Genomic DNA, 23253 nt, shown 5'->3' on the forward strand with positions numbered 1-23253 from the left:
CAGATAGAATTAGTCAGTGTCCTGCAGAGCCTTCCCATAGCAGGGGAATGTCTAGCCACCCCTACAATTAGTTCCTCATTGAGGTGGTGGCCAGAGGCCAGTGACAACATTTCCAAACTCCAGGTGTTTCTTACCCCAGATCTGTGAGGTCAAAGTCTCCTGCTCTCCTCCTCCCCCTCCTCCTTCTCCCAGAGGCCTGCATTTTATGTCTGGTCAACAAGGAGTTGGTCGAGTCTCCCTGTCCACCAGGAGAATGAAGCTGTCACAGCAACCCCTCCCCAGGCCCTGTTACTTCTCAGAAAGCCCACTCGGGGCCCTTGGATTCCCCACTTGCCCACAGCCCCTCTCCGAAACGGTGGACAGGGCTTGTGACTGATGCCCTGCTTGCCTTGTACTTTCACCAACAGATTAGCCGAAGTGCAGCCCTTTGAATTCTAACAAACAGACAAGGGGTTTAACTTGCTCCATTGCCCTCTGAAGATGGATTCTGTATATAGAGTTGTTATTCCTAGCTTTTGCTTAGTGAGGAAAAAAAAAAGAATTTATTTTATGTTTTGAGGTTAAATGAATGTGGGATAAATGTATACATAGTGTCCTGTGTGTGTATATGTATGTATCGCTATATGTCAGACGAACTGAGGACTTTTCCACATATGGAAGAATTTCTCAAGATCATGTTTAACTGGAAATTTCTCTCCTTAACTTCCCCTGAGTACATGTTTGAATATACATTATATATACATATATACGTGTGTGTGTAAATACGTTTTCATGTTTCCTACATAGAAGAAAAATTAACTACCATGTATCAGAGCTTACTAAGGTATAGTTACAAAACAATAGAGAAAAGCAGAAATTTTGAGTCCCCTATGACAGTAACCTAATAAGAAAAGTTACACATCTTCAGTTTTTAATATCAGTTTCCCATCCAAGCTAGTATCTCTGAAGCTGGCCTGAGTAAGAAACGATCAGGTTTTTTACACTGCAAACCTAATTTCATGGCCCACTTCTTGGATGAGGCCTTGGGTTTTGGCTTCATGTAGGGATGAAGGCTTCAACTTAAAAAACCCATGAAGAAGTCTTCTGTTGGGCTGATGTTGATTGGATGGGAGAAGGGTTCAGAGATTTCAGCTGTTCCCACTGTTGGGCTGGTCCTCTCACAATCGGAGCCAAAGATATCCTGGGATGCATTTTGAAATAAATTTTGTGAGCCATTTGTCTCTTTCCTTTTTTGAAAAAAGGATAATTAGAAATTAAAAATTGAGATATAACACATGTAGCATTATATTAGTTTTAGGCACATAATATAATAATTTGATACCTGTATATATTGCAAAATGATTAGCAGAATACGTTTAGTTAACATCCACCACCACACACGTTACAAATTCTTTTTTTCTTGTCATTACTTGCCTCTTTGCTGATACTCCTTTTATCACAAGTGGATTGGAAGACGATGTGTTTAAATTTAAAAAAAAAACAAAAACAGATTTTTAAAAGTAGATGAAATAGAAAGATAGCTCAGATGTCACTTTTCTTTATCCCTCAAAGACTATTAAAAATCCCCAAAGCTACTAAAACACAAGGAATGAGCGGTTTCTCACCATTGGGAAACAAAGGTGGCAGTTTATTTTTTTGCTTGTTTTTAAGAGCAGCAGCTCTGGAATGACCCTGCCAGGGCTCTCTGTGAGGCCACAGGTAAAGAGGGAAATGAGGACAAACGTCTGAACTGTTGCTGGGGGAGTGTTTAACTCTCCTTCCACTACCAGCAGTGGCGAGCTCACCCAACCATCACGAGCCCTAGGAGAGCAAGGGAGGTGGGGTGACAGCCGCTGGGAGCAGGTTGTTACCAAAGCTCTTTAATCTGGGTGTGATGTTAATTCCTGACATGTAAGCACATGAGGACAGGGTCTGATAAACCCTGCCAGGTAGGGTCTTCATGCATGGGAAAAAGGCGGAGCTGCTTAATGCGGCAGGATCCTCCTGGTAGAAAAGGATTTTTGCCTTACAGAAGCTTTGAGCCTGTTGAAGATTTCAGTCTTACTCTATTTTGGGTCAAGGTTTTGTCTCCCCTTTTACGGATTCCTTAGTTTTAAACCTTGTTTGCAGTATTAGGGTTTCATTAAAAGATTTGTTGCAGTATCTTTTGAGTCAACAAGGGTTTTTCAGACACAGCCTGCACTCCCCAGCTAGTAGACGTAACTCATCTTGGCAACATTGGAGGGTTGATTCCTTTTCAACTTGCCGCTTTAATCTAGTCACATTTGTCTAAGAGGCAGCCCATCGGCTCCCCCGTGGAAAGGGGGTGGCCAGCCTTGAAACATCTGAAAGCAGAGAGATCCATTTTCTGTTGCTAAACACCACTGCTCCTCTTTTTTTTTTTTTGAACTGATGTCATAAGGATCATGTTTGACTTACCCACACCAGGCACTTGCAGCACCCTGAAGATAACGGAGCAGCACAGGGAAAAGAACTGGAAACATCTTTTCAACATACACCGCTCACACACCAATTCTGAAACTACCTTATGTACACAGTAATAGCTCTTTAAAAATTGGTTCAGCGTCTCTATATGAATGATCTGAATAACCTCCAGCTGGGAACAGCCCAGAGATGCTAAAATGTCTAAGGATGAAATTTTATACACTATTGGGTCCTTTTTACACATACCCTTTTGCCTTTGGCCTCAGTGCAATGTCAGATAATTTGTTACAATAGTAGCAAACTATCAGATGCTACCAACAGGAGTGGTGTGCCTAGTTATATTTGTATATGTTTGTAATATCTACAAAGTGGCTTAATTTACATTCTCCAATTTAATTCAGTCAGCACCCTATGAAGTTTCAGGGTCAGGATATGATCCCATTTTCTTTTTGAGACAGCTGAGGAAGTGATGAGTCAAGAGGCTAGGGGATTTGTTTGCCCACTAGCCAGAAAATGGCAGATCCAGAGTCATGTTAAAAACACAGTTTTCACTGTATTTAACAAAGCCAAGTGTTAATGACTGATGGATGAGGGAGCAAATATAAAGCCTGTCTCCACCCTCACCCCTTTTTTATGACTATCTGGCAATGGCTCAGCTTTTAACAGATGTTGACTTTGGGCTCTGAAACAACATTGTTGGCCAACGTAGAGCCTTCCAGCATTTCCATCTACAGCTGGGTATCTTGCATCTTTCAGCTGAGAGATCTGGTGCCATGCACCAAGGACTGGTTTGTCAGAATTACTTTTGCTTAAAGGAAATAGAAAACTACTTTCTTCAAGTTGCCCCACGATGAAGGCCCCCCCCCCCAAAATCAAGAAAGTTCCTGAAGATACTTCATTAGACGTGAAGGAGAATCACTCCCCCCCCCCCCACCGCCACACACACACCTCTGTTATATTCTCAGTGGTTTGGCAAAGGACTCAGATGATTGCCCGGCCTCAGGCCCTGTGAGTTAAACTTCCTAAGAAGAACCAACCCAGACTGCATAGGCTTCCAGTCTCTACCTCTTCCTTGAGAGACACCCCAGTGTTTTTTTAAAATATGAACATCTCCTGTCGAGTTTCCCCTCAGCCAGTGACATTCAGCTTTCACCAACTAGGGTTAGAAGAATAAACCAGGGAAGTGGCTGGTGCAGTGCAAAGGGGGGAGCCATTCTTGGGAGAAACAAGTAAACACAATCTTGGCAACCCTAAGGAACTCTGGAATCCAGGCAGCCTTCTGTCTCAGAGGAGTTGAGTCATTCAAGAAAAGCAAGAACTGATTCTATATACTTACTCATTTGGAAATAATTTGTTAAATTCCCACATCTGAGGCATTGTGAGGCAGTGTGAAGTGAGTGAAGGCTCTGCCTTTTCCCTCAGGGACCATGAAATTTGTTGGGGTGCTGCTGATATATGCCCACACAAGGGCAGGTACCTTTTGCATGTGAGGTTCTCTTTCTTCCAAGAGCCAGAGAGACCAAACCTAAGTTGTCCCATCCAACTCCAACGAGGACCTTCAACAGCTTGGAAAGAGGGCAGAGCAAAGTCCAAAGTACTTCAGAGCTGAGAAAAGCAGAACCGACAAATGCCTTCAGGGTCAACATGAGCTCTTCTTTCTGTGGCTTCGGAGTTCACATGTCAGAAGGGTAAACCTTTGTGGTCAGATAGACTGGAATTTAACCCTGACTCCACAGCTCCTAGCCAGGTGTACTTTGGTGAGCTACCTGATCTTTCTTCCTGAGCCTTCTTTCTATATCTGCACAAAGAGCCTCCCAGCACCTGTGTCATGGGGCAATGGTGAGACTCGGTGAAGAAACACAGAAAGCTGTCATGCTCTCTAACCTTGCACAGGTGCTAATACCTGCTGGATCTTTTCTAGCCCAGGTCAGAAATAAGCTAACATTTATATTTCAACAGGGCACAAAGAAAGTATTTGAACCTAGATAGGACTTTCTTCTTCTTTGGGGGGAACTTGTCTGCAAATGGACCCACAGGCTGTAACTAATACAGATCATGGAAGAGTTTACAGACATTCCTGACCTCATCACCTGAACAAAGACATCCATCCGCAGGCTAAGCATTATAGGAGGCAGAGGAGGTGAAAAGCAGGGATGGAAGGTCTCCAGAGGGAAGATTTGGACTTGACCCTGAGGGTAAACTTACTAGTGCCCTGACAAGGCTAGGTGCCCCTGTTTTCCAGATTCATACCCGTTTTTTTTTTTTTTTTTCCTTTGCACGTGTGTTTGTTTTCCCCAACTCTGGCCAAGCCTGCAGTTGGAAATGCCAAGAGGAGCTGCTTTGGTTGAACCCAGACACAGGGCACATCATAAATCCCATACTATAGTCCCGCTTCCAGGACTTGTGCAGCCAAAGTTAGCAGAGTCCTTGATGTTTCCAGAAAGTGTCAGAGAAGGTATGGACTGAAGTGGGGGTAGGGGGAAGTCTGGTGACTGTCCATATCAGACCCTGTTATAACCAGGACAATCTCTTTGCATCCCTTCCCCCACGGAAGCCAGGGTGAACTTTCACAGAGACAGCTAGCTGAATTCTCACAAAGGCAGTGGGCTGATTTGACGGTGATGCTTCCATCATTTCACTCTCATTTTGAGCTAGGACAGGTGTGATAGTAAGGTCCCCATTAGGAACCTAGTCCTCCAATTTCAAGAAAAAACCTGGCTGTTAACTCAAAGAGAATTGCAGGTGTTTTTGAAAAAAAAAAAAAAAAAAAAAAATCCAGTGATGAGCTGGGGCTTGCCAGCTGACTATAGATAATACTTGAAAATAAAGACCAATTAAAAGTTTACACTGGGCCTTTTATCATGCCATATTATAGAGTTCCTTCCCAGAGCTTCTTTGCTGGGGCTAACAAACGCCACCCCCCCCCCCAACAACAGGAAGTCACCTGTCTTGTCAGTGATGCCTCATCCCTTTGCCCTTAGATCTTGTCATCAGCATAGCCCTGTGAGTGGCCCATCTGGTGAGGAATTTTGTTTATCTTAGTATTTTGAGAACCCCATTAGGTCCCAGCATCTGGGACTGCAGGATTTCCATCAAGGCCTCATATAATCTCTGGAGCTATAGATTCATCCTGAGGTTATTTGATACCTAAGCCTCCCTACTCTTCAAAATTTGCTGTTTTGTGGTCACTGTGCTCTGGGCTTCAGCCCACCTTGGATGTTCCCATCCCCAGATGCTGTGGAAAAAAAGCCTATGGATGACGGATGGAGTAGAGGCTTTCTTCCCCATCCAGATATTTTGGCGACTCCTGGCACAGCAATCACTCAAGAAGGACATACAGGGGAGGTAACACCAGGCAATATCCAGAAAAGCCACTGCAAAGTAGACTTGGAAACAGAAAAACAAGGAAACAGACTCCCCCAGACCTGATAGATGCATTTTGAAAGTCCCAAGAATTTCTAAATAACTTGGCATGAAGCTAAGGATCAAGTGACATTTATCTGTTTCTTATTTTTTGGCCCCCAAATTTACATTTCTGTGCAGTAAGATTGCTGAGCAAATTAATATTTGCATACAAAGTTGTAAGCAGTGCAGGAGTTAGACAGCTGTGAACGTTTGGAAATACTTGGAGCTCCCCCTCTGATTAGCTCCTGCATTTTTGTTTTTTATTCCCCAAGCGGACACTCACTCTGACCCAGATCACTTGGTGATTAGGGTCAATTCATGTTTAAGCTTTGAAGATTAGAGAGACCAGAAATGGCCACCACCTCCCTTTCTATTTTCTGTTTAAAACTTTCAACTTTAGAAACAAAAAACCTGAAAAAAAATGCATAATATTCCAAGTTCACTAAAGGAATTTATCCACATTTCTGCCATGTTAAATGTTAGCAAAGTTTATATTGGACTGTCATATTTCTTTACTTTATTCACCAGCATACAAGACGTCGATCTCAACATCTGGTTTTTAATAACCCTGGACATCTGGGAGCTCCTTTTTAATCCTGTGGTGGACGAGGCACAGTAGTGATATTGGCAGTGTATATTTTCAACCTACAACTCCTGTCTGTTTCAATCATAATTAATTACCACTTTTTAATATATTTAATTTGCTAAAAGTCATTTGCATTAGACCACATTTCACTGTTAAGAAAATCGTGGTAGATTTTGGTGGCAGTGGCTTTCTTTTTTTCTTTCTTCTTCAAAATTTAAAACCCTCTATGAGTGGATTTGAAACAAACTAAATGTATACATGTTGTTGGGTTTTAAATGCAAAATGAAATAAAGTGCTCTGCAAGGAAAGTGATTTTACAGCCATTTAGAAGCGGTCAGTAGGGGCTGTGGGCTGCATTTTAGGGAAAACTTGTTTTGTTTTGTGACTTTGGCAAATCATAGCATCGCTCTATGCCTGGAGTTTTCCTACAGCAGTGACTCTGGGGATCAAAAACCTTATAATGAAAGCTAGGGCTTCCATCCAGAGAAATACACTACACACATACCCACAACATTCTGCTTTGAATTTCAAGGGATGGCTAGACCCCTGGAAACCCATTTGTGGGTGCCCTAGTGTCCCATGCTGTAGACTTGCCTTCTTCATTAGCATAAAAAGGAACATTAACTTTGCTTTTTCTCCAGGAACTGAGAGGAAGTTTAATGAATGTAAAAATACATTATTTCTCAAGTTAGGTAGGGAAAAGAGAAGTTTATTGCCAGGAGCAATTGCTAGATTGTATAGTGGTTAATAAACAGAGATAAATTATACAGGAGAAGACCCATTTAAAATGATCAATTGTACCTTATTTTTTTGCTAGAATATTCCTATCTAAACCGTCAATGCAAGTTCACACTGAGTTGTCCACTTTGTACTCAGGGCAAATCACTTGGTGGACTCAAATCAGTTGGGGATTGTTAACCCTTTGTGGCCCGTAGATCCCCTTGGCAGTCTGGTAAGCTCTGGTTCTCTTCTCAGAATAATATTTTCAAGTGTGCAAAATAAAATACACAGAAATAAAAGGAAACAAATTATATGAAAACTCACTTCAAAGACCACAGATCTGAATGCTTGAATAGATGAAAATTACCTTAGCCTATTGGCGAGATTCGATTGAACTGTATGAAATTGCTATGTTTTTCTAGATCAAAAATGGTGAAATATTAGCATCTTTATATGATTCAAACAAATATTACAACAACTTACACAATAAGAATCCAAATGGTGAGAAAATGATCCGAGTTATTTTGTTTCCTGTTCCTGGTTTTCAAAGCAAAGAAGCAAATCATGGCAAAACCTAGTTTCATTGGGGATTTATTAAAAGACACAGCTCCCAAATTATGTGTGAGATCAGGATATGAATGAACCACTCAGTCTTCTACACTTTGTTTCAATCCTTGTAGTAAAAAGTGAGAATTCTTGTTCAGAACAGGACCTCAGGATGGTAGATTTACTTCTGTCTTCAAAGATTCAATTTCTCTGCCTATTGGCCACTTCACTAAGTGAGGAAAGTGGCCAGAGCCATTCTGGAAACATTTTCAACAACAAGAATCCAGACCAAATAAGTTTCAGTTTATCCATAGTGGAGCACAATTCTAAGTTAAACAAAATTCTCTTTCTACAAGCATTCTACTGAATTGAAAGTTTACTCTCTTCTCTTTGAAACTTATTTGATTGCAAATGTATAATCATTCCATGGCGTGCACATCCTCTTTTATGCTGAGAGCAAAATAGAACCTGACAAATCGAGAAGATCACAGCATGTTTGAGCCTTTGTGAAATAACTGATGTGAATTATCGCATGCTACAAAAGTTTGTTCCACCCAAGTAGATGGAGTTGTGTTTTTTTTTTTTTAATTCTTCTTCAGCCTTTATTGATACTCTAAGCTTAAGAGAAATTAAGGGTATTTGATTACTATAATTACTTCTCTGCTTACTTAAAAGGTTTAATCTACTCCTTAGGCATATGCAATTCAGATTGCATGCTTTCCAAAAATATAATCGTCTGCTAATGTAGACTAATTTTAATCTTCTAATCCAATCTTGACACAGAGTCCAAGCTGGGTGGGTGGAATGTTTTTGTGTGGGGTTGCCATAGATACAAAACTCGGTTATGTATTTGACAAGCCAGTGATGTGGAACTTAAGTTACTATAGATTTTTTTTCCCTCACTCTTTAAGATTAAAAAACAAAGTGAAGATCAGTGTGCCTTTCCAGTGCATCACGGTGTAACTAACCTTCTCTTCTTTCATTCCGGTGCTCCCCTCCTCTCCTCTCCGTGCACCTCCCTACCCGGGCCGGCCACAGGATGACGAGGAGGGCATATGGGCATAGCCGGGCCTGTAAACCAAAGTTCCAGTTTTGTTTTGAGGGGTGAGAAACCATCTTTTATATCATTTTTCTTTTACAAATTGCATTCTGGTGTTGTATTGTATGTGTGCTCAATTGTGTTCGCTGATGTTTGTGACCGTGCCCCGTGTCTGCTTCTGTGTTCTGTGACCATCCCCCAAGAGCCCCCTCCTTCCTACTACCCCTTCCCGCAACCACATTATTGCTCTGCCGTGTTGGGGCTGGGTTGAGCACGATTCAAATGTTTCTGTGTTATTTAAGATGTAAACTGTGCCCTTGCTAGGATTTATACTCACTTTTTAAAGGCATGATTGTGGACTCGGAAATTGTCACAATTCTCCAGTAGCGGTTTTCAGCCAACTACTTGCTTTTACCAGATATGCCAGTGTGGTGTGACTCTCATGTCCTTCTGGTTGTGTCAAATGTTTGGCAAGGAATAAGGAAAATAAAACTGTGTATCTTCGTGGAGCTGAGACTATCATCTCTGAGAAGCCCATTTAAAGGATTGTACTATCTCTTCTGTGGCAGTTTTGAAGAAAACACAAGGATCAAGGCATAGTAATGGTGAATGGGTAACTGTATCTCTTTAAATGAATTAGAATAGAAATATCAGTGTTGGCAGGTTAGTGGCCTTCTATCTGTTGCTTTTTTTTTTTTTTTTTACAGTTGTGCTTCTACGGAGCTTTGCATTATAAATTTAATGCATTGCATTTTTTTCAGAGGGTTTTGCTCTTTTGAAGTCTGATTTTTACCCATTAAGAACCCACCCTTTATTTCTGTGTTATCTGCATTATAATTGAATAGTGGCACATGTAATTACCACAAGGCTGTAAATGGAATGTTGAACTCTAGAGGCTTGCTGCTGCGCATCACACCTCTTCGGGATACTGCAGGTTGTTTAACAAGTCATAAACTCCCCGGAGTTGAATATACCTATGGTTCCATAGGATATGCTGTTGAACTTACGACACTGTATATGCCATTTTGTTCAGAACAAAGAATGTGGTCAATTGTGTGCTGTGGTGATTTTTTTCTGGTCAAAAAGTACTCAATGTGCAGTTCTTTTTCTGGATCAAATATGAAATGTCACAAGTCTGTGATTAGAGAGGCAGTTTGGGGGGATAACTTAGCAGGTGTGCCCTTCCCCAAGCCTTGCCTTCGTATTGCATGATAGTGGTGCTTCAGGCAAATTTTAAAACAGTAATTGGTGTGGTTTTCCCGCAAGTGACAATTTCATTGGTGCATTTCACTGCTTAGTTAAACCTCTTGCAGGTCCCACCAATGCCTCAGACGGCTTTCTCTGGTCCTGTGGAGAATTAACACAGGGGTTGATTTTCAGACACCTGGATCCATTTGCTGCGAGTGGAACCTGTTTCCCAGTCACATCAGACTATCGATCTCCTCTCTTCTCACTTTCCTGGGCAAAGGGGAAAACAACACCAGAACCAACTCTTCCAAAAGCAGGGTGGTTCCAGAGGGAAGCTTGCAGTGTGAAGAGGTGGGGAAACCAGAAAAATCCCTAAGGTCCAATCTGAGAGACTCTCTCCCTATCTAGAAAAAGCTTTAAGGGAAACATTACATTTATTCATGCAGAAAAGCTTAATACACATGTCACTTGACCTACAACAACATTAAATAAGAAATAAAGGTTTTATAATGTTAAAAAGTAAGTATGTGAAACGTGCCCACAGCATGCAAAGATGGGTAGGCAAAGGAAGGCTCTAAGAGGCTGGGGTGGCCTTGAGAAGAGCAGGTCCTACTTGAGGCTCTTCCATGAAGCTCTTTCTTCTGCCATCGTAAGTGTTAGGATGCTGGGCTGTATTCATGTCTCCTCCTGAATAATAAAGATTTTTATTGTTCTTTTGCAAGATTCATGTTATCCACCCTGCCATCCCCTAAGATAGGACCTGTGTTGTCATCCTCAGGGTAGAATTGGTGCCAAGTCTCCTAGAGAAACTTGCTTTGTTCAAGGCACATGGCGACAATGGTGTTAAGCCCCTACCCCCTTTATTCTTTTGTGAATTTCCCCAAGCACCGTGGACCCCAGAAAACAAATGTCTTCTGAAAATTATTTAATATATAGTCCTACTTTAATATGTTATAATAAATTTTATAGACTTCTGAGGAAAACTACCTATCTTCCTTTATGACTCCTTTAAACAAGTTTGCTCAGATATCCTCAGGCTTTTAAAACCATAGCTTAAGGATTTAAATAATGAGATACTGGGGACCTTCCACTTTTGAACAGCCGTTGCATGTTTTGAGTCATATTACAATCTGTGGGCCTAAGGAGACGTTAAATTTATAACTAAAGATGGATAATAGTGGCACATTAAAAATTAACTGTTTTGAATATTTTGATTTATGGCCCTTATAAAAGAAACATCACAAGAAGTTATTTTACTAGCCATCAGTAATATGCTCATAATAGCATCAGAAGTCTGTGACTTGAATCTGGTGTTTTGGTGCGGAAATGAATCACAGTTTAGGAAAAGTCACTCCAAAAATTACAACAAATTGGAATTAACATAACAACCCTGACAACTCCTCCTTCTTTTGCCACTTCCAGACACTAGCCCAGGCATGATTTATTTGTCTCACTGTGAGCATTCAAGGGTGGTGTTTTCTGAGAGCAAAATGAACTGGGGAAAGTTTCTTTTCTAAAGAGTTTCGACAGCCCCTGGAGCTAGGCTTTCTCCCCATAAACCTCACACCCCAGCCCAGCCTTATCAGCGTGTGACCTGTATAATCCACAGAACCCCAACCTTAGACGGGCTCCACTCCTGGTCTAATGCTCTGCTGTCACTGTCTTCAAGTTGTTAATAATTTTTGAACATGGGGCCCCACAATTTCATTTTGCAGTGGGTCGCACAAATTACATAGTTGGTGCCGCTTGAATTCAACATATATTCCTATGTTCTGCTTCCAGCGTCTCTCTACTCTCCCTCCCTACTGGCTCATCCCAACTCCTACTTTCCTATGCCTAGAATTTACCTTTGGCTTGTCTTATTTTTCTGGTTTTCTTGCAGAGACTCTGTAGGGTCACATTCTCCAGCAAGTTGTTGCCCTCATGGGTATCCCTGCAATGTGTGTTCAGTCATTGTCCTCTTGCCCCCTACTTTTGATTGTGAAAATGTGCTCTTAGAACCCTTACTGCATTGGGGCACCTGGGTGGCTCAGTCGTTAACCGTCTGCCTTCGGCTCAGGTTATGATCCCAGGGTCCTGGGATCGAGCCCCGCATCGGGCTCCCTGCTCGGCGGGGAGTCTACTTCTCCCTCTCCCACTCCCCCTGCTTGTGTTGTCTCTCTCTGTCAAATAAATAAATAAAATCTTTAAAAAAAAAAAAAAGAACCCTTACTGCATTTTCGATCTTGCTTTGCAAAACAGAAAAAGCAGCAGCTTAAGTCTTCATTATTTTCCTCCAGGAAAATCCCCTTGATATGGCAATCATTTATGTCAGCAAATAACTCTTCATTTCCACTGAATGGATGTGCTTTCCTTGGACGCCCAAGAGGTACTTTGTTCTGTGAACATTCAATGAGGCAGAGCAATGAGGGACCAAATCTAGGCACCTTGGGAGATCCAGTGCCGCACCTGCCATGACATTTGAACATTTGAGCTTTTACTGTGAACTCTCATAATGGAGCAGACATTGAACACAAGATCATGTTTACTTCTTAAACCACTAGAAAGGAAGAATTCTTTTTAGATTGAAAACATATGCAAATTTTTAGGACCTGATTCATAAAAATACAGATGTGGGCATTAACAAGTTTGGCAAAGGGCTACGATGCTGGTAGGTGCATCTTGTTCAAAATGAAGAATTGTAGTTCTGTGCCACCAGCACATGGACGCTGTTACAGGAGTGGAAGTATGAATCACAGAGCACTAAGACACGAGGGAGGGTTTTTTTTTTTTAACACATAGAAGCAGTGCTCAGAGGCCGGTGGAAACTTCCTGTCAGGAAGAATGAGGAAGGAGATATTTTATTGTGGCTGGAAAGTTTATATCTTCCTTGCTTTCTCTTAGTAGAAAAGGTCTACACTCTAGGCTTTGTGCTTGTACCGGGACAAGGGAAATCCAGTGGCTGGGACAGAAGTCATAGAAAGAGCCTTGGGCTTTCAGTCTCTTTAACTGAAGTCCCATTTTCTCTGCAAACTGGAAGTTTCTTTATACCTTCTGTATAGGGATACCACCCTTTGTCTCCTATGGCTGAGGATCAGGTGCATCTCGTCCTTGTGCCATTTTCTTTCATTCATTTATTTATCCATTCATTTTCCACTTATTCCTCCATTCTTTCATCAAATGGTTAAATTCTTGGTTATATGCTAAGAAAACAATGAGTAAGATAGACGTGGTTCCTACGCTGTGGATCTTTCAATACAGTTGAGGGAAACAGACAATAAAGAATTACCTGTGAGTGGAAATCTTATACATTTTGATTGTTGCTTTGATGGAAACCAGGAAGATATCAAGATTAACAAGAGGAACCTACTTGAGTAGTTAATCTACTTCAGAAGGGATTTCAGCAAGCATCTCTCTAAGGAAGTGAGTTTTATGCAAAGCGTTGAAAGCAGGAGAGTCAGCAGGCAACCATGCCAGGATGTGCATTTGGGAGGTGGTCCCAGGCAGGCATGCAAATGGCAGAAGGTGGGAAAGGGCTTTCTGGGCTGACAGAGCACGAAGACCATAACCTGGGGTAGAAAATTCAGATGATGAGATGAAGATGAAGAAGTGGGAAGGGGCCAGATCACGTAAAGCCTTTTTAGGCCAAGGTGGAGAGTTCGGGTTTTATCCTAAGTGAAATGAAAAAATGAAAAAAAAATTAGAGGATCTTAAGCAGGAATGTGACATAATTCAATTTATGTTGTAGAACAAGCCTGGCTGTTGTGTAGAGGATAAACTGTCATGGCAGGAAGAGCAGAAGTAGGGGTTGTTCCATCATTTGTGAGATAATTGATGGTGCTGACCCAGGGGAGCAGTGGGAGAAATGATACCCAGTGGGGGACAAATGGATAAATTCTAGATGAGACTAGGAAGTGAAGCCAGCAGGACTTTGATAGATGGGTAAGAGAAAGGACTAAATGAGACTGCCTCCAAATTTCTACCTTGGGTGCCAAAGCTGGGGCAGGCCATTGTTGGAGGTGGAGGGCTGAGTAGGGGTCCTGTTCTCTTCTGTTTTCCCCAGGTGTCCAGTCAGACTGGCCAAAAGAAAAGCAGACTTTTGACCTCCCTCTTTTCTATTTGCCTGCATATTGGCATGGGAATCTTTGGCCTCTTATTGCAGTGACATGCAGACTGCCAAGTTTAAAGCATAGCTGAAGTCCAACTTCAAGAGTGTGTAGCTCCTCTGAGTCTCAAAGAGAAGGAGACAACTTGAATATCAAAGATTGCAAAGAAAAATCAGCGGTCATATAATAGGGAGACATGTGAAGCCTAGTGGTCTACAGAAAAACCAAGCTCCTGAAGTTATAGAAGGATGAAAAGGACCTACACATAGGGGAATATGCCGTTGGCTCTTGCAGTCCCCCCTGAGACCCTCAGGCATCAAGAATTCTGTCACCTAAGGCACATTTCATGAGATACTTGCCTGCTCATAAGGATTGGATTCCCATCTTAAAATTCTGAGTGTATTATTTCTGGCAGAAGAAACTTTCAGTAACCTGTTTTCAGTAGTTCAGATGAGAAGTAACCAAAAGTAGTTATGAGGTGTTTCAGAACCACCATGACAAAGGCTCTGCCTTTTTCCAATGCAGAATTCATTCCTGGGCAAAGTGAGATGTTTTTGCTTTATCTCTTCCATCACTTTCTTTTTCTTTTTCTTTCCTCCTCCTCCTCCTCCTCCTCCTCCTCCTCCTCTCCTTCCTACCTCTCCTGCTCCTCTTTCTCCTCCCCCTCTGCTACTCTGGAAGATAGCATAGCTTGAATGTCTTTGCAATCAATAATTCATTCAAAAAATATTTCTTCATCTCAGTACTGGTGTTGAGGCAGTGAACAAAGTACAGTTCCTACCTTGGAAAAATTTAGAGTAGTTTACAGATTCTTAAGCTGGTGTCCATAAACCTCTAAGAGTCTGCAAATTCTTTGACATGGCTAACAGACTTGGTTGTGGGTATGTACACATCTTCCAAGGAGAGCATCTATGATCCTCCACAGATGCTTATGGGGCCAGTAACTCAGGAAAGGAGAACCACTCATCTATGAGAGATTGGGTGACATTGTGGTAGGGTGGCTCCTAATGTGGTCTCTGCATTTAAATGATACTGGGTTTGGATTCTGACTCAGCACTATTTGCCTGTGTGGTCTTGGGTAAGTGTCCTTCCCTCTCTGTCCCTCCATTACCTCATTTGGGGAAGATTGTGCACCCCTCAGAGGGCTGTGGTTAGGATTAGATGACAGGAGGTGAGTAAGACACCTAGCCATGTATGGTGCATGGCAAGAGCCCAGTCCTCATCAGAATATCACTGTTATTGTTACTACCAGGCTTGGAATAGCAGACTCTATAAGCCAACTGAAGAAAGTAGTTGATAATGTGAGATGGGTGGATTGGGGGGATAAGAAAAAAGACAGAAGAAAGGAAAAGCAAAAGGGGAAATCTATTCCCGTGATCATAGCTGCACAAGGCAGCTACACATTTTCTAGCAGGTCTTTAAGCATATTTACCCTAAAAAATCCTCTTCAGTTAACCTTTGATTTTAATGACACTTTGGTATAGCAAAGGCGGTTTTGGTTGCTGGAGACTTGTAGATTAGCCCATGTTTCTAGAGGAAGGTTTCTTTAAGCTCAAATAAAAACATGAAAAGTCAACAAATATTTGACAAACAACTATGAGCTGATGACTTGGAAGAGAAAGAAGGGTAATAATGTCTCAGTCCACCTCTTTCTGTTCTCAAGTATGATGGACTTGGGGGCTGGAGTAGAAGCTTTTAAGAAAAATCGAGTGCAGTAAATAAGTTCTTGTGGGTTTTTCTGGAACTTGTGAGAGTTACCTGGCAAAGCAGTACATGTTGGCTTGGACATGACCACACTCTCAGGACCTGAAATCTGGCTGAGAAATCATAAACAAACAGTGGTGATAAATGACTGTGGGCCGGAGGCGGGAGGTGTCTAGTGGAGTGTTGTTGCATTACATTACATCCTTCCTGTGCCAGGGCTGGTGCACAGGGAGCACTCTAGCCTCTCCCACCCCTTTGTCATTTGCTCTAGAGTGCGGTGCTGGTCTGGTCTTGTTTAACCTCTTTATTAATGATCTGTAAAGGGGAGAGAAGAGCATGTGCAGGAAAGTTGCAGATGACACTACTTTGGGAGGTGTTGGGAATACTAGCAAGGTCAGAGAAATCACACTAATGGCCCAAAGAAGGTTAGGAACATGGAGGGAGAGTAACAAATCTTGGAGAGGTCCAGACACTCACATCTGGTGAAAATTAATCTGGAACACAGATATCAATGGGTGGGAGGACTATGGAAAACTGAAGGCTAAAAGAAAAATAATAAGCTGAGTGGACATCAGGAAATCCAGCCATGGGTGAGAGCAGGGAGAGAGGTGCCAATGGCAGTTAGCGCGGTCCAGATATTAGCAGGTGCCCAGAGAGACATACATCACCCATTTGTGACAATCCTGCCCATAAATTTTGTCTTACATTTGTACATCATAATGTTGTACACACTTTTTTTCAGAGGATCCCCCTTGTTACCAGAAAGATGGAAAGGGTTTTTAAAGAAAGCAGCCACTAAATGAGGTCAAGGCACCATTTAATGTTGGATGTGGATCCAGAACTTCCAACAAGAGTCAGCATTCAAACACATGGCCAGAGTGGCATTTTCAGGGAAAGCATAAGGGATTTCTCTTGGAATATTAAATGTGAACTTGAGAAGTCTCATAGGCCTCATTCCTAAGCTTAGGGACCCACGGTAGACACTTTTCAGAGGCCTACTTTGGGGAGCCATCCGATTAGTAGACAATGTTAAAAAGCTGGGCCAGAATTTTCTTGGTAGTTCAGGGAGAGGGACCCAAGCCCCATCTCTTTTCAACTATCTCCACAACCCCAACAAAATGGAAAAATGAGACGATAACATCCAAAACAAGAGTGCATATTTATGGCCACCATTGGGTGTATTAACCAGAATGTCTATTTTCTTTTCTGCCATTGAGGCATCAATTGGCTGGAGGCTATTGGCCATGTCCAGGTGGGTCTTAATTCAATTCTCAGGCCTCTTGCCCATATGCCTTCCCCAGAGTGACATGATCCCTGCCGGAGAAGTGTTGGCCCACTTGGTTACCAGATGATCTCATGAAACCCATTTTGCCTGGGTGGCCACAAGGCACCTTCCTCATGAATGTGTCCATCAGAGACTTTGTGATGGGAATGTCCATTCCCTCTAGCCTTATTTTCCAGGAAATGTAAGGCAAATGCTAAGAATCACAGCATACAACAGCCAAAAACTTCCATCCTACCACACCCTGGTCTAAGCTGCCCCCATCTGTCCCAGGCGGGTCTGATCCTCTCAAACACCAGGCCACACTTGCCAGCCAGCTCAAAGGGCTGTTCCATGGTGACAAAATCACTGAAATGCTGAATCTGCATAAGGAGGAGCCCTGCCATTTCTTACAGCCTTCCTGAGCTTTCCACAGCCCAAACAAGTCAGGCCCCTCCTGTGATGTCTGGGTTGGCAGTCAGGATTCTGCCTGTCCCCAAGCATTTCCACAGTGCCTCAGTCACTGCGTATACACAGAGTGGGGCAAACAGAGCTCCCAGAAAGATGTAGAAGAGAGGTTGTTATGATCAATGTGAGGCAAAATTGTTTCTCAGAGAAACCTGTTAGACCCAGAATAAAAAGGAAAAACCCAAATGGCTAAAGACATGGTACCTTCATCCTTCAGAGAGAAACATAGAATGAGGCTCTGAAATAAAAATCACCAAGACCACTTTCACTGGAAAATCTGAGCTTCTTAAAGCTATGGCTTCATTTTCCTCATTTTTAGTTTTTATGTTTATAGTAGAAAACTTAGAAAGTTTAATGAAGAATCAGGGAAAAAGAAGTTCTTAAAGTCCTCATTCAGAGAAAGTACCATTTTTAGGACCTTTTCATATACAGATACGATCATGTAAACATATACTTGATGGGGATAACTCCAACTTTGCATAGCCTTTGGTCCTCGGTGGTTGGTAACCACCTCGGCCCTAGAGTGGACATCAGGAACCCAGACCAGTTCAAATACTGGTTCCATCACTCTTAGCTGCTGCCTTGGGCCAGCTATTGTTGTTGTTATTTACTCATTGTCACATGACTGTCTTTCCATATGGACAAATTGATATTTGTCTGTAAGTTTGATTTCTCCCCTGCACTAGGCAGTTGGGAGAACCTCCGCAGGGAGAGGTAGGCACATTGCAGCTCGGGGGAGGGTGTGAGAGTCATGAACACTGCCCAGCATGTTTGTTCTTGGCAGCATATGAGGGTTCATTGTTCTGCACTCAGGTGTCAGCCCAGGAGCCCGGATGCCTGTGGCAGCCCTGAGTCAGCATGTGGCCGAATTAGCAGCCCTGCTGATCCCCCAGCACCCATTCTTCTTTCAACGCACCTTGATCTCCGATGTAACTGCATTATTTGAGAGGAGTTTCTGTACAAATCCCTCAACAACAAAGAAAACCAAAACCCCTCCGTGATGAAAAAGAGACTCTCCCCACTGCCTCATGGCACTGGACTGTGACCAGGCTCTGCATGTTGGGCGTTTTCCTGCTGCTGTTGGTCGCTTTATGGTCTTACAAACTTTTTGGAGTTGTATCTGCTCGTGCCAGGGCACTAGCTTGGGAGCATGATGAAGTCACGCTAGAGGAAATCCTTTGCACTCCTCTTTGTCCAAAGGCAAAGACACGCTAGGAAATGGAAGCATGCCTGTTTTCTTCTGCGAGGGGCACAGCTTGCCTAGGGTAACTGCATCTCCACCAGCTGAACTGAAGTGCAATTCAGTCTCACAGATCGTTCACTACAATTGGCTACAGAAAAGAATTGTCCTTCCCTCTCATGGAATGTGGAAAGGAGAGAGGGAGAATGAGGAAGTGTTCCAGAGCCAAAGAGCAATCTTTGTCCCTCCTTATACAACAGGCTTGGGACTTGGCGAAATCCAATATGTCAGAGAAGGCGATTGAGCGTGTGTGGGGGTGCAGGGCTGAGACATGCCAGGTGAATTTTCTTCATGTTATTATTCTTAAAAATTATGAGTGCACTAACATGTTTGCAGAGGCCAGACTGTTTTGTAAGCCGTTTCTATGCTTCGTGGGTGAGCGTGAGCATCTGGTCTGAGGCTTGGGACTCCCACCCATGGGGGTTTTCTGGGAACTTTGTGTAACCAGGAGGCTGTCGCCATGGGCAGGGACCAGGGACAGGGAGAGATGGACTCTATCGCCCCCTGGGCCAGTCACTGCTTTTCCAGCAAAGACCGAGGGCAGGGGCGCTGAGGGGAGGCCTTTGGCCCGGCAGCTTTGTGCCTGGTCCACTCATCACTGGAAACGTTTCCCAAGTGCTTTTCCTACCTCTCACTCACACAGCTCCCTTCCTCCTTTAGAGGAAATCCCCCACATCTGTCCTGATTTTCTACTGATCCCTCATCTGTTGTATGAGGGTGGCAGGCAGGTGCACTGTGCCTGTTTTACCAAGTAAGAAAGTTGGCTCTAGGTCACCTGCTTCTTCCCCTGTAGTAGTAATTCCCTAAGGGTTTTCCTTAGAGCATGGATGGTATTGGATATTAAGAGACACTATTTTTAAAAATTATAATAAAAACATGTTATGTTCAAATAAGTTTGAACAAAACTAGACTAAACAGAATTAAATAGGTTTCTTCATTTCAGGTCTTCCCAGACCCCTTCAGATCTCCACTCCTGTCTTCAAGCTCCCTGCCCAGCCCCTCTCATGGGAAAGGGAAGGCCAGCCTGCTTTTCTGAGAATCGTGATGTAGCCAGCAAGGGCTCTGCCATTTCCCCCTCTCCACCTCAGGAGTTTTCTTCATTGACCACTTCTTCCCTTCCTTCTGCTCATATCTTCTATCACATCCTCTTCCTCCTCTTTTTCCTCCCCTTCTCATGAATTAAGTGTCCATCGGGCACACATAGGAGTTTGTGGAACAGCGGTGGAGCTCTGTGTCCCAGATCTGCCCTGAAACAGCCATATGGCCTGGGGCACATTATTTAATCTCTCTGAGCCTCAGTGTCCTCATCTGCAAAAGGGGAAAATACGGTTTTATTTTCCTCCCTTGTGGAGTTCTCATGAAGATCAAATGAGACAATGATGTAAAATGCTAGCTAGCCCAGTTGCTGGTACATCATAAGCACTCAGTGAATACTAGCCCTCGATTTTTTTTTCCCCACTACCCCCTCCTCTGATATCTTCCTCACTGATCATCCCTTACAGTGTGGCTGCGTCAGTATTTCTGTAATTATGTATCAAGTATCTGCTATGTGCTATAAAGATTTAAATGTTTACTCAATGGCTGTATCCTGAATCAGCTTGGGTGCTGAGTACCAGTCTGACCACTGTGATCATTCTCCATCAGCACACAATACCAAAGGGGTGGATGGAACCAGTCTCCCCAGGATCTTCATGCTTTGGACCAAAAGCTCCCTGGCTGGAACAGCTGGACATAACTTTCCTAGGGCCAAGCCAACGGCCTCAGCAACAACAACAAAAATATGTGCCTGCAAATTCAAAAGCCCTCAATACACAGTCCCAAAAAGCTAGCAGAGTGAGTAGCCAATTGGAATCAGATTCATGAAGAAGCTTAAAACTTTTCAGTTGTTGCAAGAAATATCACCACGATGTGAAGTCAGGAGACATTCCAACAGAGGCCATAAAGCAAGTGAAATGACAAAGAAAATGCTAGAGCTGCCTTTTTTCCTAGATGTTTGCACTCTCTTATCTTGGCTGATCCAGAATAGATAAAGGAAATATTGGAAACAGCTTGTTGAGAAAGGCCATGTTGCATCTTTTTTGCCTGCAGGAAAGCAAGTACATGCTTGCAGGCCGTGGTGTGTTCTTCGAGAGGCTTGCAAGGAATTGTGCAGCAGGGTAGGTTCCAGGAGATTACGGGTCCTTTGTGTTTCATGTTTCATGGTTTCCAGCACTGGCATCCTTCAGAAATCCCATGAAAAGTGGGCAGAACTCCTTGTGCAAAATTCTGAGCAGAGGGTTAAGAAGACTTTGTGTGTAACTCTTAATCTTGTTGGGAAATTTTAGGGTGAAAAATGTAATTACATCTGAAATGCCAACAACCAAGGCCAAAGGCATGTCTCCTCTATGGATGGTTCTTTGTTGATGAGATTAGCAACTAAGCTCTCGTGCTCCTGCCTACAAATTATTCAGATTATTTGAAAAGAAATGAAACAAGATACTGGGAGGAAAAACGCCACATACGACATTATGTAGCACTTAACTAATGCTCACCTGTTTAGCAATGAGTTCAACATATATTTATCAAGTACCTACTATGTGTGATATAACAGAAACTACACAAATAAGGTTCCTGCTCTCCTTGAGTGATTTTACCCAAGTAAACCATATTCTTAATTCTCTGTCAATGGCAGGTTATAAGAAGAATTCAAGGACTCTGTAGTTAGCACAGGGCAGCTCCACATTGCGTGGTCTGTATCGTCATCAATTCCACATAGAAACAGATTAGCATGGACAATTAAGATGGTGGACATAGAGGGCTGTGTGATGTGGCCTGAACACCAGGGCTGGAGGCAGAGGAGGGTAACACATGAAGGAACTAAAGGAGTTAGGACAGTGACACAACGACATTGAAATGTGGGGTCATCCTCAGTTAACTGGTCCCATAGAACAGGGGGTGAGTAAGCCATGGAATCCAAGTTAAGGTGATGGCAGAATTTGTTCAGAAGTGGAGAGCAGCTGTTATGAAACGTCTCCTTTGTCCACGTGCAACTCCACTTAGTCTTCGACCCCAACATGTAGGTCTCAGGTTGCCCCATTTTCCAGAGACCCAGAGACCTCTGGAGCCCCATTATTCTGTCATCCACCACCACACCAGCCACCATGTAGCATGGGGCTGTTCAGACCCAGCTCTGTAAACCACATACCGAAGTCTCTCCCCAGGTGTGTAAAGTTCCAAAAGTTTGTAAGCCATCTGACTCATGGTTGGGAAATTAAATCATGATTATATATAATATATACAGGTATCCCCCACTTTTCAAATGTTTGCATTTCACAGCGCTCACCATAGCACATACCCTCCCCAGTGTCTATCACCCAGCCACCCCATCCCTCCCACCCCCCACCACTCCAGCAACCCTCAGTTTGTTTCCTGAGATTAAGAATTCCTCATATCAGTGAGATCATATGATACATGTCTTTCTCTGATTGACTTATTTCGCTCAGCATAATACCCTCCAGTTCCATCCACGTCATTGCAAATGGCAAGATTTCATTCCTTTTGATGGCTGCATAATATTCCATTGTATATATATACCACATCTTCTTTATCCATTCATCTGTCGATGGACATCTTGGCTCTTTCCATAGTCCAGTTATTGTGGACATTGCTGCTATAAACATCGGGGTGCACGTACCCCTTCGGATCACTACATTTGTATCTTTGGGTAAATACCCAGTAGTGCAATTGCTGGGTCGTAGGATAGCTCTATTTTCAACTTTTTGAGGAATCTCCATACTGTTTTCCAGAGTGGCTGCACCAGCTTGTGTTCTCACCAACAATGTAGAAGGGTTCCCCTTTCTCTGCATCCTCGCCAACATCTGTCGTTTCCTGACTTGTTAATTTTAGCCATTCTGACTGGTGTGAGGTGCTATCTCATTGAGGTTTTGATTTGGATTTTGCTGATGCTGAGTGATGTTGAGCACTTTTTCGTGTGTCTGTTGGCCATTTGGATGTCTTCTTTGGAAAAATGTCTGTTCATGTCTTCTGCCCATTTCTTGATTGGATCATTTGTTCTTTGGGTGTTGAGTTTGATAAGTTCTTTATAGATTTTGGATACTAGCCCTTTATCTGATATGTCATTTGCAAATATCTTCTCCCATTCTGTCGGTTGTCTTCTGGTTTTGCTGACTGTTTCCTTTGCTGTGCAAAAGCTTTTTATCTTGATGAAGTCCCAATAGTTCATTTTTGCCCTTGCTTCCCTTGCCTTTGTGATGTTTCTAGGAAAGAAGTTGCTACGCCTGAGGTCGAAGAGGTTGCTGCCTGTGATCTCCTCTAGGATTTTGATGGACTCCTGTCTCACATTTAGGTCTTTCAACCATTTGGAGTCTATTTTTGTGTGTGGTGTAAGGAAATGGTCCAGTTTCATTCTTCTGCATGTGGCTGTCCAAATTTCCCAACACCATTTGTTGAAGAGACTGTCTTTTTTCCATTGGACATTCTTTCCTGCTTTGTGGAAGATTAGTTGACCATAGAGTTGAGGGTCCATTTCTGGGCTCTCTATTCTGTTCCATTGATCTGTGTGTCTGTTTTTGTGCCAGTATCATACTG

The 23253-nt window shown here is 42.9% G+C and overlaps 1 protein-coding gene across 14 annotated transcripts in view; it reads left to right on the top strand.

Moving 5' to 3' along the window:
- Positions 1–23253, top strand: part of ERC2 (ELKS/RAB6-interacting/CAST family member 2) — a 984330-nt gene that overhangs the window by 806625 nt on the left and 154452 nt on the right. For 3 of the 14 annotated variants that reach the window (XR_013449531.1, XR_013449532.1, XM_078076929.1), the window contains exon 20: positions 8720–8785. The exons of the other annotated variants lie outside the window; for them this stretch is intronic. Coding sequence is in view for 1 of the 3 variants with exons in the window: in XM_078076929.1 (XP_077933055.1) it covers positions 8720–8746 (27 nt within the window). In the remaining 2 variants the exon portion in view is untranslated. The remainder of the gene's footprint in view (positions 1–8719; positions 8786–23253) is intronic. 14 annotated transcript variants of the gene reach the window in all.

This window comes from Halichoerus grypus, chromosome 1, assembly GCF_964656455.1.
Source record: "Halichoerus grypus chromosome 1, mHalGry1.hap1.1, whole genome shotgun sequence".
Classification (NCBI taxonomy): Eukaryota; Metazoa; Chordata; class Mammalia; order Carnivora; family Phocidae; genus Halichoerus; species Halichoerus grypus.